Source organism: Cariama cristata, unplaced genomic scaffold (assembly GCF_000690535.1).
Source record: "Cariama cristata isolate BGI_N322 unplaced genomic scaffold, ASM69053v1 scaffold5026, whole genome shotgun sequence".
Lineage (NCBI taxonomy): Eukaryota > Metazoa > Chordata > Aves > Cariamiformes > Cariamidae > Cariama > Cariama cristata.
This window is the reverse complement of record NW_009621402.1, coordinates 11,945-27,875: the sequence shown is the minus strand read 5'-3', so window position 1 is coordinate 27,875 and position 15,931 is coordinate 11,945. Positions and strand designations below refer to the sequence as shown.

General features: G+C 35.0%; 1 protein-coding gene across 1 annotated transcript; it reads left to right on the top strand.

The window, feature by feature from the left end:
• Nucleotides 1-630: 630 nt before the first annotated feature.
• B3GALTL (beta 1,3-galactosyltransferase-like) lies at nt 631-15,427 on the top strand (the record flags this gene model as incomplete). Its single annotated transcript, XM_009701937.1, has 7 exons — nt 631-762; nt 1,725-1,794; nt 5,924-6,037; nt 8,043-8,142; nt 9,127-9,246; nt 11,736-11,880; nt 15,260-15,427. Coding segments are annotated over 7 exons (849 nt in total), but the record flags the coding sequence as incomplete, so codon positions are not given.
• Between the last annotated feature and the right edge of the window lie 504 nt (nt 15,428-15,931).

The following is a 15,931-nucleotide window of genomic DNA, read 5'->3' as shown; positions in this document are numbered from 1 at the left end:
CTTCTTTGGACATCACCGGTTTGATGCTTCCTTTTTCTCTGTAAATGTTGACTGGTTTTTTTTTGTTGTTGTTACTTTTAAAATGGACAAGAGTCCACTATAGGATAGCATATTACATTATCTTTTATGGTATTTTACAGCTACTCAGAGTTTCATTACTGATTTTGAGCATTTTAAATTGTCACCAGAGAGTGGGTCTATTTTGAAAGGCTGAAAATTGCCACATAGGATGAAACAGGAAAAATAATTTTAAAAGACCAACACAGTAAGGATTTTTGTTTATTTTAAAAGAACATGTAAATATTCACTCTGCCACTTCTTACAAAAGTTAAAGATGAGTTGTTTTGACATGCTTAAGTATATGAAACTAATTGTCATTCTATTAAACAAATTTTAAAACTTGTCTGCCTATAGAATTTCTTTTATAACAAAGAAATTACATGTTGGGTCTAGAAATGTGAGCCAGAAGTAAGGTCCACAGCTAGTTAATCAACTAAGGGATGAATCTTCCACAGCATCCGGTATTTTTCAGGTTTCCTGTTAAGTTTTCGCTGTAATATGATTTCTTTGTGTGCCTTGAGAATTTTTATCCAGTTTCATTACTGATAGAAATGTTTTCTGTATTGATAGATTGCCCTGTATATTTGGCAGAGAGGGGAAGGACCACATCTTACTCCAGTGCCCGAGTTCTGCACAGATGATGTGAACTCATATAAGGTTGATCATTGTGCAACAACGTTCAGTAATTTTCTGCCACTTTGTGTAAGTTACGTATTTTAAATACCGCTTGCATAGAAAAGGTAAAACTCCTAATAAAATGCATGATACTTTAAAAATCTCAAACCTTAAGAAAATATTTTTCATTACTTTTTAAAAAAAAAAGTTTGTTCTGCATTTATCTATTTTTAGATATGCTTTCAACCTTCCATGACACAGGATATTTCCTGGCAATCAAATATTGCATATGCTTTAACGGGTCTTTTTACCACAATGTTTGATCAACACATGATCTATAAAGTATTTCTCCTTACTGTGAGATACTGAAGTATAGATAATTTTTTTTAACAGATGGGAATCTAAAACTTGTTCAGGCTAAAAATAAAATGTAATCTAGTATTTGGTTTATTAAAGTACAACCGATCTCTTCCACCTCTAGGAGCATACATTTATGATATTATGGGTTAAGTGTTGCTAAAGGCCAAAAAGTGCTCCATGCTATCAGGAGAGCAAAATTCTAGGTGCCAAAAAGGAAAAGAAATAAAAGTGGTTAAATGATTTTATTACAGTTGAGGAAATTCAAAGATTTCTAGTGTGTAGCATTTAAGCTTCTTTTCCCAAGTATGATACAGTTCAACATGTTTTCGTAGTGATTAATTTCAAAGAAATAAAGAAAACATCCTTTTTCGATGAATCATGCTTAGTTCAACAAGTTCTACTGCACATTCTCTTTTCCTAATGATAGGGGGTTTAGTTCATATTAGAGTACTGCATCAATGGAAAACGTATTTCAGTAATGTTATTTCAGGAATTTTAAACAACTAGTGACCTTTTTTCAAGAGACAAAAATGTACTTTCTAGTGTACTACTAGTACACTATTCTACTTGATATGCTATACAATGAAAAGGAATTTTCTGTTTTGTTCTATGTATGGACATAAATATCCTTTAAAATGTTACAGGCAGAACCTGCAATTAAAAAATTAATTTTTGTTCTGTTCGTATAGGGAGAGCCAGTGAAAAAGGAAGATGTTTTTGTTGCTGTAAAAACATGTCAGAAATTTCATGGTGACAGAAGTAAGTTGTTGGTTGGTCAAGGTGGTAGTTCTATGCAATATAGTTTATGAAATTAATATTTAGAAAACAAGCTGCTATATGTTGTCTGTGTAGCTCTTGGGACCAAATGTTTGCAAAATCTGCTGGGAAACATGAAAGCTTCAGAACTGTAAGCAGCTTATTCTTTAGATAGAATGTTTTTTTGCTATTCAGAGTTCTTCAGGAGTGCTGTGAAACGTTTAAGATGAAAAGTTGTGGTCGTTTGATGTGTCATCATTAGTGATTGGTTGGCAAAAATCTTGAATAACTAAATTAATAATACGCATAAAGTTAGCTTATGTTGTTGTAATTTGGAGCTGTTGCAATATTAATTAATATAGCAGCTATTAATATCCTTCAGTGTGTTTCCCCAAGATAATTGGTTAACTTCTGTTTCTTGTACTAGCAGTAACAATTGTGCAACTGTATGGTAGCTGATTTAGAAATTTGAACAAGCTTGAAAGGTCTCTCCCCTCCTCCTCCCTTTTCTCCTGCCCTTTCCTCCAGTAAAAGATTGAGCAGTTTACAGCGTCATATCTGTTGTCACCCTATGCAATTGGATGTGCACGTGTGTTTTATAATGCTTGGAATGGGAAATCTTGTCTCTTGTAGAAATGTGGTCATCTGTAGTACTTTTTCCAAGCCATGGCCCGGATCAAGAGTCTCCCAAGTGTGCAACACTGTAGTGTGTTTCATCTGGAAATTGTAGTGTTAATACAAGTAATGATAATCACCATGAAAATATGACCATGATATCCATGGTAAAAACAACAAACAAAAAAATGTGGTACAGGCTAACAAGTTAGGTCCAGTGAGATTTAACTTCCTTCTTAGAGGCACAGAAAATGAAGACACAGAGAGATACTCAGCTTCAGCTAGTACACAAGAAGGCCTAGCTAAGTTGAGGTAGATCCAGTGTCTACAAAACTTGGAAGGAAAAATTCCAAATCCACTGATTTAACAGAATACACTCTACCTACTTGATGTCATCTACCAGTCCATTCTAGTTTACTTCTAGACGTTCTGTTAATAAGGAAATTCAGGAATGAATTTATTTCCAGGAATTTACTTGACTTTTTTGTGTCCTTGAATACTCCCAGTATGTAATATTGTTGCCATTAGGCTTAGTTTGTTCATAAGCGTAATTTAAAGTCATTATTATTGGCAAAAAAATTGAAAATGAAGTAATGGCTAGTAGTTGTACCAAATTTTGGGTTGGTTTTGCCATACCTATTGTCAGAAGACAGAATGAAGATAAAAGCTCTTTTCTTAACTAAGTCCCCCTTTGCTAATTCATCCAAAACTGTAGGTTCTGTCACTTCTGAATTTAGACTATTTGCCAGTTGCTGGTTTTTTTCTTCAAAATAAGATTTATGGAATATTTTTCTTAATGTTACTGCACTTGATGAAGGCACATTTCTAGTATTTTAATCACCTAATCATTAGGCTATCTTTAAAGTAGCTTTTGACAAAACAAAATTGACTGTCCTGTAATTGGAGTTCACTGAAGAGTTCTCCTTTCTGGATCCATGTTTATTTTCGTACGTCAAAATTAAAACCAAAAAAACCCTAAAACTAGAAAGTTGGAAAAGAACATAAGGCTTCAAAAAGATAGTGTAAACATTCTTCAAGAAACACCTGTTGAAGACTGAGGAAAATTCTTGAACTTTCCTCACAGTTTCCAGTGTTATGCAATAGAGGATAATCTTACTCAAGATTTTGAAAGATTAATGGATGCCAGCTTCAGAGAGCTCTTTTTACCTGGTAAGTCATTTTTTTATTGTATGCCAAAAACTACATTAGTGCAACACTAAGGCTTGGAATTCGGTGTGCAAAAGCAGCTAAATTTTACTTCAGAATTTACTTCAGACACAACTCTCCTTCTTGCACATACCCTGTATGGTTATATAAGAAAATTTCAAGACTGTAAACGTGCATCAAGGTTCCATAAGTAGCACAAATAAAATTAAGAGCTTAGAGCTGACCTTCCATAAATACCTCTGTAGTGTGGCATTAAAACTTCCCTGTGATTACAAGTATTAATACATATTGATAAGTAGTTACATCAACAGCTAGTCCGAAATTTCATGTAGTTTTTCTTTCTTTGGAACATAGGAGTTAGAAATTACAAAGTATTGTGGGCATCAATTTGCAATAGACATTGGTCTGGATGGTGACACTTCCATCAAAACAAGCAAGGAAAAGAGAAAGACACTTTAGCTACTAGCTCCCTTGTCAGGCCATTTAACTGAGGTGAGATGCGAGTCCTTGCTTCAGGGAACATTTTTCTGTATGTTAAAGCACCCTACTGAGGTTGAGATCCTTGGTTAGGTAAAGGTGAGGTGCCTTTACCTAGGTTAGGTAAAGGTAAAACAGCCTTTACAGGTGCATCACTTCTGCCAGGTGAAGGTTGGAAGCGTTTTGTATATCTGTGATGCTTCTGTACTGGGACCTTGTTCTCTGAAAGCCTTCTGGTTTTTGTTCTTCTGAGACAGTTTTGAAATAGAACATTTTCGCAAAATAAGAAAATAATCTCCAACCTCCTTGGTTTTTTTATTCTAGTTAAATAAGAAAATGTTTACATGGCATTCTCTGCCAATTGATGCCTGATTATGCAATGTTATATGATGTCATGTGACTTTTTATTGCATAGGAGGTAGAGTTAATGCATTTTGAAATTCCTGGGTTTGCATTTCAAAACTCCTCCATATGTTGTATGAACACATTTTTTGTACATAATTCCCTTCAGATTTTTTTATGTGGAAATTGAGAGCAGTTCTATGTTTCTTTAGAAACTTTAAGAGCAATATTGGCCATTGCACAATGCTACAGAAGTAAAATTATATTTTTTTCCAAATATTAAAGCCTTTCCATTAGTCTGTCTTAACAGATACCTTGCAGTTCATTTTACTGTTATCAAACTGGCTACCGGTCAGTCAACAATAGTAAATCCTTCAAGTCCCTCTGTGATCAGAGTAGAGGAAAATGAGCAAGCAGGTAGCCAGCAAACATCGAATTAGGTGATGGATGATTCCAGCAAGGGGCTAAAATGAGTTATTCACAAGCATCAGAGTTAGATAGCAGCAAAGGGAAGTTATATAAATATTTCCTCCCTTTAAAGAGGTAGCTGCTACCAATGAGACCTACTGGATGGTGCCAAAGAACATAAAGCAGTCAAACAATGACAACAGAATGCACAGTGTTTCAGAGTAGCTGCTCATCTAAGTCCTGACCACTTCATTTTTAAAATGGAAAAAAGATCATTATTTTAATTTGATAGTTCTCTTCCAAACACTCTGCAGGCGTTTGGCTTTTTTTGTGTTACCTATAATTTATTCACTTCTGGGTATAATTTAGACATTCATAGCAGTATTATTAGAATTTTGTATGATCAATTTTAAATGTTTATGTGAAATGGCAAACTAATAAGAAAAGGGTTGCTTTTGTAGCGAAGCATTAAGCAGTCCTCCTTTGAATAGAATCTCCATGGGATCGAAATTGATTGTATGATATTTATAAATGTCCTTCTGTGAGTCTGTCTCCAGAGACAGGTGCTTTTGAGCATTAATATGATGTTGCTGTCAGATATGATGTATACAACACAAGTGTAATATTTCAGAAGGTGCATTTGGGCTGTTTCTGATTCAGAATATTTTATATACTGTACAGTTGGATGTGCTGTTTTTAAAATGCAGCAGTTTCAATACTGGAAGAATAATTGATTTCTAGTAGTGTTCATGCTGATGCGTGCTATCAAGTCTACCATAGCAAGTGTAAAAGTAATGAATTCCATACTTTGGTTAGCATAAATGTAAATGTCATGGTTTTCAATGTAATATGAATGAAGCTATAGTCATATTTTAAATGAAAATGTATTATTATATAAATAAAACTGCCCTGACTGGCTTTCATAAAAATGTAAAATTGTTTCTCTCTAAATATTGTAAGAAAGAAAAAAGAATGAACATTTAAAACCATGATGCTGTGTTTGAAACAGAATTTTCATTGCCATACGAAGGAATATGTCAGTTAACAAGGTGCATAAATGTTTTCATCAAGTACTTATCTTAATCAAGTTACCTGTGTTTCAATGTCAATGATTGTTTTGCAGTACCGGTTGTAAAGCAGACTTGGGAAAGAGAAGCTGCCCTTATTGAATACTACAGTGATTATGCAGATATCTCCATTCCTACTATAGATTTAGGCATACCCAATACTGACAGAGGTGAGCTATTGACTGTTGTTGTCAGTTTTGCGCAAATAGCTGTCTAAAGATGGTAAGTTTTATGGATGATATGTGTATTTCCTGTATAGTACATAATTTAGAAATTTTGTATTTCTGTAGCACATTTGTGCAGCCTAAACTAAAAGAATGCTTTTGCCACACAGAAAATGGGTGGAGAGTACAGTTCACCTGTATAGGGAGAATGTTCTTTTTAGTAGAAACCTAAATACTGTGAGTATGAAAGCATGGTACACTGATACACTCCAGGAGACAAAAATTAGTGTTATTACTCAGGGTAAGAGTAATAACTCTTGAGTTGTTGACAGTCCTGAGTAAGTTCATCAGTAGTAGCAGAAGTCATAGATTTATTTCAGGAGACTTCAGACGGTGCCAACTGGTTGCTGAGCATAAACTGGTTGCCATGTGGTATTCAAATATTACATGCTCGTGCCTAGTATGTCTTGATTTAAGCACAAAAACTAAGTGTCAAGATTGGAAGATCTTTTTGTGACAAATAATGTGCTTTTAAATTAGTTTACATTGTGTTTGAATAGAAAAAAGGCTATGGATATGATGGCTTCCATGAGTTTATTAATTTTAGGGTTTTTTCTTTCATTTGATCTATAGTTCTCAGGTTTATAGTCTCTGCTACAGGCTGTTACTCACCTTCTGAATTAGAGGTGTCCAAGCTGTGGCCTATTAGCTTTACCTGGCCCACTAGGTCAGTTGTTCTGATCTTTGGATTATTTCCAGTGGCCATTTTTTTTGTCCTCCACAGGGTCTGTTAAAGGCAGAGAGAGAATAGGCAGGGATTTCCATTTGCATGGCTACGGTGTGATATGTGCAACCAGTGAGTGTTTTCAGGAGACACCAGATCTGCTGGGCGTGTGTGGATCATCGGTGGAAACCATGCCCAGTAGTTCAGTCACACCCGCGGGGAGGAGACCTTCCATGTTTGGCCTTTGAGCATTGCTGTGGGGAACAGTGGGACCTGTGGTCTACTGGCGTACTAAACTAAACAAATTGTGCTGAGTTTGCTCTAATAGTATGTTTTGTCCATCTTTCATGATAGACTATAATACAGAAATCTTGGTTTTAATTTTGTAAATGTTCATATATTGGTCTGCATTAAGTTCATGATTTCACAAAATCAGCAAAGCCAGGGCTTCATTCTTAAGGATAAAGTTACTGCATTTTCTCAAAAAATATTTTAACTGGAAGTAGCTTCAAATATAGTATCCTATCCTTATTTTTTGATGATTGTTTAGTAATTGTAGTATTGATAGCAATAACTGCTTTAGACAATTAGCTGCAATATATATGAATAAAGACTGTTTGCAATTAGATTTTTCTGAGATCTAAAATAGATTCAGTAGAAGTCTGAAACTTCTTGTTTCTCTTGTTCTGATCATTCTGAACAGGGGTGTTTCACTTCTCAACTCCTAGTAAAGGGCGTTTTACCTCTCAACTTTATTATGGTCTTGTGATAAATGTTAAGACTTTTTCTTGGAGGAAGTTATCAGGACCTGAGTTGCCGGTGATGAGTACAGTAGATTAATGTAGACTTAGATATTTGTATAAAAGCAATGGACCTGCCTGATGCATCATGAAATGCTATGAAAATATCTTGGAGTATTTTAAAGAACATGTTTCTATCATAGTCTCCTCATTGTACAGTTTTTGAAATTAAAAGTAGCAGTTTGCCCAGTATTGTCCAACAGCTTAACAGGATAGCTGGAATAAAGCTTATTTTTCAGGTTTCTATAATTCAAAGAATATCCATACTTCAACATCCTTCAAAAGAATGTTCCTGCATAGAAAGCAATGGTTGTATTGAAACAATTTGTACAAATACCATTCAGCACAATGAAGGATGTAATTTAAATTTGCATCTCAAATAGTACATATTTTGCATAGTGCAGTAGACTATTTATTTAATTAATAATTATTTATTACAAAATCTCATTTTATTTAAATATATTTTCTGTTATTTCTCTTCCTTCAGGTCACTGTGGGAAAACTTTTGCCATTTTGGAAAGGTTTTTGAATCATAGCTCTCCCAGAACTCCTTGGTTAGTCATCGTGGATGATGACACCCTAATAAGGTATACATTGCAATACTTCAGGAATTAACACTGTTCGTGCCAATAGGAGTTTTAGCAATATTCATCTCTTCTTCTGTATTTAAAAGATATAGCTGTTTTATTAGTTATGTAGCTTTATATTTCTTTAAGGCAAAAAATTGTCACTTCCCTTCAGCATTCCTTGACTGATATTAAAAACAATGTAATCTTGTAACTTGATAAAAACTATGCATATTAGTGGTATTATGTAATCGTATAGTCTGAATATGATTACACATTGTGATTCTTCAGTCTAGGTATGTCTGAGCCGATTGTTTTTAGTCATTTGCTAATACAGTTTGTAAGAGGTATTCCTCACATAAATGTGCCAGAAGAAAGGTTCCCTAAGCTAGGGTTAGTTGTCAGAGCCACCTAGAATGGTGGCCAGGGACTTGCCTTGGTTAGAAAATCGGATCCCATTCACATGAAAAGTGATGCTGCAGTGTAAGGGAAATAAGGCACAGTGGTCATCCAGCAGGATAGCATGGTCGTGAACATGAGAACAAGTTGTTCAAGACAATACTTTACATTAAATCATGTGATGGAAGAAGAATTTGGAAGAAGCCATAACTGTAGATAAAGCAACATTTGTATAACTAAATCTACCTTTCTGTTTTTCAATTCCTGGGGAGAAAAGATAATTTGCAAGGATATTACCATTGTTTGGAAAAACTAATTTCATGTTTTCTCTGAGATGAGACTCAGTTGTGCTGAGAAACTTTGCCTGCTTCAGAAAAATATTTTAAGCTAATTGATTCATCATTTGACAAAATTCAGCAGTCATATCCCATAGTACATAACCCATCATAAATTTCTGTTTAAAAGTTTGTATCTCTGTTTTTTGTAGAATTTCTGAATTTCTCCTGTCATTTATGTACTATTTACTAGAATGCCATTTAGGCTAGTAATGTCTTTCAAAATTAATGTCTACATGATTTTTTTTTTTAATGGATTTTCATATTACAGTATTTTCAGACTCCGAAAATTGCTCAGCTGCTATGACCCACAAGAACCAGTATTTCTTGGAGAGCGTTATGGTTACGGCTTGGGAACAGGAGGATACAGTTATATCACTGGCGGAGGAGGGTAATTTATTTAAACTCCTACTGAGATCTACATCAGTTGCTGCTTTTGAGTGCAAATGTTTTGAATAGCAACACAAATCAGTTTCAACAGAAACATTGATGTTTACTAGTACGATTAAAATGTAACGATGCTCAAAGACCCAGATGTCCTAACTAGTAAGAAGTTGTGCTGCCCATTGGGAAGAGATTTGTAGAGCAAACAGTTGATGCTGAAGACCATGCATGTTTCAGACAGGGGCATTTCGTCTTCGCTGGTCCTGTGAACTGAGTGCCTATTATCAGTTATCTGCACCATATGTTCTCCTGATACACATCATGCAGCCTTATTCCATCTGATAGAATTCATTCTGCATACTCGGAGACAATCTTAGAATGTGATTCAAAGCGTAGTAAGCAGAGACAATTGGGATAGTTGCTTAAAAAAATACTCTCGTGATCTGAACTGTTGTGGAGTTTGCAGGAGAACCTAGAGCAGCACACCTGGGGATACAAATTGCTGCAATGAAAATATTAATTCCTGTTCTCTTTCTTTGTCCAAACATGGAGAAAAATGATTGTAATTCTCCTTCTGTTTTTGAACTTCATGCGTTGATTTGTGGAGAGGTGGCTGAGAAAGGAGTTTGATATTGATGTCCTGGAAAATAGTTTCTCATAGAAAGAGATCACTGTGGGTTGATCTCATGCATGAGATACATGGGTCCCTGTGATTGTATGCAATTTGGTTTGAATTAACGTGTATATGAAGTTTCAGCTTGGCCTATATTGCAATAAGAACATACTGCAATCGTAAGGCTCTGATCTGTCCATCTTGTGTGTCTAAAGCAAGTAGTGTGGACGTCTGAATGTCCTTAGTGTCTTTCTCTGTGAAAAGTGATGTCTGTAATAACTTCCTAGATTCTTACCCATCCATGGGTAAGTAAAAATCAGTTGACTGGCCCTCTCATCGTTTCACATAGTTGCATGAGGTCTTACTTAAGTAGGGTTTATGCTTTAGTTAAGAAACCTTCAACTGGTGCTGGTATATTTGTTGGTTACCAGTCCTATACTTCTATATCTTTTTAGTGTTTATCTCTTAGTTTCTATTCTGTCATCTCGACGTGGAAATTTGGGGTTATTTTCATTCTCAGGTTTGAGCAGATTGAGGTATAGATCATCCATCTTGCTCCATACCCTAATTTTGAGGACATTCATTGTAAGTGAACAGTTCTATACAACTGAAGGGACACAGTGCAGGTAATCAACTAGCAAGTATATTCCCCAAATGTATGCAATTTATGTCACACCTTCTGTGTAGCAACACTTGCTGGTCACGAGTCCCAGCTCTTTTTTTTTTTTTTTCCTTTTTTTGAGGCTCTAGCTTATTACTCCTTTTCTGTTTGATCGGAGTACTGAGATACGACTTCCTATTGTGCTCTCCATTTTTTTTTTTTCTCTAGCTTATTACTCCTTTTCTGTTTGATCTGAGTACTGAGATACAACTTCCTATTGTGCTCTCCGTTGTTTTTTTTTATGATACATGCAATCTTCAAAGTTGCAATGATAGTGATGGAGTCTTTTACAACTTTAATCTGACAAGATTCTCAGGTCAGTCTTTTTGCATTCGGTGTTTGTAGTTTTGCCATATCCCATTGTCAAGCAAAGGATTGTCATACAGCGAATGAACTCATGAAGCCATGAAGCAGTTTCAGAGTGTGAATCTTTTTAGTATAACTTATAGTAGCTAGAGTACCCTGTATTCTGATTGAACTGGGTGGATGACGTAACTTCAGAAAAGGCAGCAATGGAATACTAGACAAGAGTATATTCCCTCAGCTGTTGAATTGAAGTAATCATATATTCCTTCAGCTGTTGAATTGAAGTCATCATCATGTTTCTGGTCTATTGAAGACTTATTTTAGTCTTCAATATATCAATATTTAGATATGTTAGATCAATAGATAATGATCTAACAGCTCCAGGCTGTGGTTGATACTTAGATCAGCAAGAAAGTTAGAATGAACAGAAGAGCCTTGCAGTGGCTTCAAGGAACATTTTTTACTTATGGGGAGAACTCTCTATAACAGAGGATTCAAGGAATGACAGTGACAGTTCAGGTTTAGAGTTCTTTTCATTTAATTGCTACATGATATCTAACTGGACAATATATTTGAATAAGCTAGAGGAGAATATCCCTTCAAAGTCCTGGCCAAATTTAGGAGGAATTATCAGCTGCAGTACAAACGGAGGCTAGCTAAGTAATTGTTGGAATAACAACAATTGACATAATTGGTATAATTAATTTTCATTTATAAAGTAATTATCTTTCAGAAAATGCCTCTTGCACTACTTGTCAGTACTGACTTCTCAAATTTTGAAACTTCAGATATGTTGTGCCAGAGGGCTACATTTTGTCTTGCAGTTTTATATCATTTAGCAATATTTATTAATTACAGTCATTTGGCTTCTCTAGTAGTTACTGTCTGATATGTTTCGTTTGCTTTTTGTATTCAGGATGGTTTTCAGCAGAACAGCTGTTCAGAAACTACTTGCTAGTAAATGCCGGTGTTACAGCATGGATGCGCCTGACGATATGGTCCTTGGGATGTGTTTCAGTGGCTTAGGAATCCCGATAACTCATAGTCCACTTTTCCATCAGGTCAGAGAGTTATTTTTACTAGTATTTAAAATATATTTCATTCTTTTAAGTATACACGTAAACCGAGACTGATAAATACTGCAAACTGGTAAGTATGGCAAACTCGATCAATGTGTACTAACGATAACCAAGATGCTGCTGCTATACCTTATTTCTCTCCAGAACAAGTTTGATCAAGCAAGTAAGAATATTCTCAAAGCATGGATTACTACAATGCTTTAATAGTTTATAAGGTATTTCAGTTACCCTACGACTACATTTTATAAAAAATGCAGTCAGAGGTGGGAACTTTGAAAAACAAATAGAATTAGGAGCCACATGCTGTGAATATTTCTGATATGTCCTCTAAGAAAAGAAAAAAAAAACACAATTCTTTTTTCTTCAGGTAATGGAGAACTGACTGTGAAATTTTTCAGTAAATTTGTCTTCTCCACTTATCCAATTTTTCTATTTATTCAGTGTTTACTCTTTTGAAATATCTCATTAGGGAAGATACAAAATGTGGAAGTATTCCCAGAACTGTTGCTTTTGTGGTGGGTTCTGAAGAATGGTATAAATATGATAAAATTGCTCTATGCTAGCACAAGGGAAAAAGAGGTCACAAAACATAATTTTCTTGTGAGTATATTCTCCAGTTTGAGAGAAGTGGGTTGGAATAGATTTGAATCTTGTTTCTGTCTTCCAGAATATTTAGCAATCTAACTGTTGTGTCACAGTGGAAAACACAATGCATTGAGTCCCAGAGAGATTTGCTGCCTCGTAAACCAAATAAACACTTTACCTTCCTCCCACAGCATTAAAAAGAAGCAGCACTTACAATTTTTCCCAAACAGTGCACAACTTTTTAAAAAATCAGCATTTAAATCAGTGTAGTGTTCGATGTTTTTCATGTGTTAATCCAGTTAAAAAACCTAAATTTAAGACCTGTGTATCTGAATAAACTGAGATTAAGATAATAGGCTACTTGAAAATTAGTAAATTGCCATGTAATTTAAAGCAGCTGGGGGGGGGGAAGTTTGCTATTTAAATTACCAGTTTTTCCTATATTAAGATTCACTTTCTGATTATATTTAGTCATTAGAGAAATGGGAAAACTGAGAATGCATTATTCAGTATTACAATTCTTTGTCTATATTAAAAAATCATATCTGTTTACTTTTGTGTTTTGTTTATCACTGCTTACTCCTTTCCATATAGAAAGCAAGTAATGCATCTTGTAAAATCAACAAAGTTATTGAATAATTTGTGTTTGCACAGGCGTTCTAAATAAAAAACCCACCTAATTAAAGGAGAGTTGCAAAGAACAGAACTTATTTTACAGATTTGTAGGAACAGCCCTTATACAACAAAACAAAGCACTTCCTTGTCATCCTCGATGGTGTACCTTTGATACTGAATCACTTTGAAAGTGAAATCCTAGCAGTTTGATTTTCCACATAGAAAATTACACTTGAATTATAATTCATCTTTACTGTTGCTTATAACAAATTCTGATTTAACATACCTTGAACAAAAATTAACCCTGGTGGGAAAACTACTGAATAAAAATTGAGTGTGCTTGTTCTACAAAATCCACTCTTATGCAACAAATATTTTCAAAATGAGAAAACCAAACTTGGATTTTCTGTCAAGCAGAATATTATTTTTTAAAGACTTGACTGAAATATTGTGTTGTACAATGTTCCTTGAAGTACATGAATCCAAAATTGTACTGACTATATATTATGAAACAGAAGCAAAGATGTCTTCACGCTTAGAGTCTCTATAATGTAACAGTGTTTGTTTCCTCTTACTGGTTTCCTGTTTGCATATTCTGTATGCATATTCTGTAACCTGTTCCAGAGGCTTTTGACATGATGAGACTCTTTTAAAGAGAACAGGAACCTTCCCATGTTGAGTAGCAGTCAGAGTTGTGGTCTTCAACTATAAAATTTGGGCGAGAGCAACGTATTTGGCTTTTGTAGAATACCAAACACAAATTCTAGCACAAAAAAACTGCAAAGATGACAATAATTGCTTCCACAAAATGTAAGGAAGAAGAAATTCCGGGAATTTATATCTTAAGGTCAACCACCTGTAAAGCAGTATGGTTCTTAGAGAGCAGTGTAATAAAAATGATAGTTATTAGAGCAGATCTCATTCTTTTAGAATTACCAAAACACCAAAATTTTGTCTATAGCTCAATAAAAAGCTGATTGGTTTTCAAACAGCAAAAATCTTTGGTCTTGGATATCCAAAAACTGTCTCTATCCAAAGTAAATTCTTCAGGTTTTTGAAACTTAAATGTTCACCAAAGTTTTTTTCAAAAGTCTTGAGGCAGATAGGCTCCCTCTTGATCTCTCCAGTGGAATTTTTAAAAATAAACACGCTGTGCTTTAAATATCAAAATTAAAAAAAAAACACCAACAACACATATTCAGATTTCTTAATGTCAAATTCTGTTACTTCATTTTATGACTGGAGTTTATATGGACTTGCATGAAGAACACAGCATGTAGAATTCATTAATACCGCGATAAGTAGGTGAAGCATGCGGTATTAAATCAGTTACTAGCTTAGGCATCAAATCAGTGATTCAGTATCCAAATCGCTCCATTTTCTTCTTGTGTTTTACATCTAGAAAAAAACCCAAATGTGTGCCTTTCATGCATTTCTCTTTAGAAACACTCTTATTTACAATGGCAAAACCTAGTTATTTTACCAGGGACCAGTACAGGTGGGGCTTTTTTAATATAATGATGCACTTACGTGCCATTAAACTGTCAGAGGAAATGAAACATGCCTGGTGCATTAAGAAGTCAGTTGCATCAAGTAGCTGTGTTGTAATTCCGTCCCTTTTGATATAACCTGATAAAGAATAACAATGTAGTTTTCCGACACCACAATATTTCCTGTGTTTGGTAACCTTTCCCCATTATAAAACTTCATCTACTTCTGCTGCTTATGGCTTTGTTAGGATCCTGCAATCAACTGGCAGTGCTGGTAGCTCTCATTAAGAGGAGGAGCAAAAGAATATTACTTAAAATCATTTTGTCATTAGTCAACCAAAACTGAATATTTAAAAAGATGCAATACAAACTGCACTGTTTATCACCTGCTTTGATAAATGGTGCCCATTTCATGCTGAGAAATAGGGCGTGTTTAATATCAGTGTGCTTCATAGCATGATAGCTGCAGCGCGAGTTGAAGATCTAAAGTAATGCCTATCAATTGATTTAATAGAATGATGTAAAAACCCCTTTGTTATCATCTTGTACATTTTGTCAATGCCACATTGCTTTGTTATGATACAGATGCCATTGAACGGTGATACTTTCTTGTTCTGAAATTATTCTTCATAACTGAGTACTAGTGGTTTTGGTTTATTCTTCCATCTTAGGCGAGGCCAATGGACTACCCAAAAGACTACCTTTCTCACCAAATTCCGGTATCATTTCACAAGCATTGGAATATTGATCCAGTGAAGGTATATTTCACATGGCTAGCACCAAACACAGAAGAGTCACTTAATGGGAAAAAAGTTGGATATAACAGAGAGGATTTATAAGCATTAGAAGAATGGCAGCGTTGATTAATGTGCTGCAGATGAGAGACAGTCACTACTGTGATTTTTGTGGTGTTCTCATGTTCTTCTGTTCATGACATAGAAGACAATGTTTTGTTCCTGTTTGTTACGTTACTTCAGAGCAATGGAAGAAGGCACCTACTTGACTTTTGGATTCTTCTGTTACACTTGGTTTCTTTTAAAAAATGTTGTTGGGCTTTGTGTACCAATGAACTTGACACACATTTAAAATGTCTCGTACAACCTTATCTGTGTTCTGGTTTGGACTTTGAGTCAGACAGCATTGATTTACATTCCTTTCCTTTGTTCTCTCAAAAGCTGAAATTATGTATTTGGGAGCCTAATATGGAGCGCGTGTTGAACATCAATTGAACATCATTGACCTACAGAAAATGGTTTTCTAAGCTGTTCTGGAACAGATTCTTGGTAAATAGGAGAGGAGACTTGACTTTATTTCTCTGACCAGGAGCTAGATTATGTGAAGGC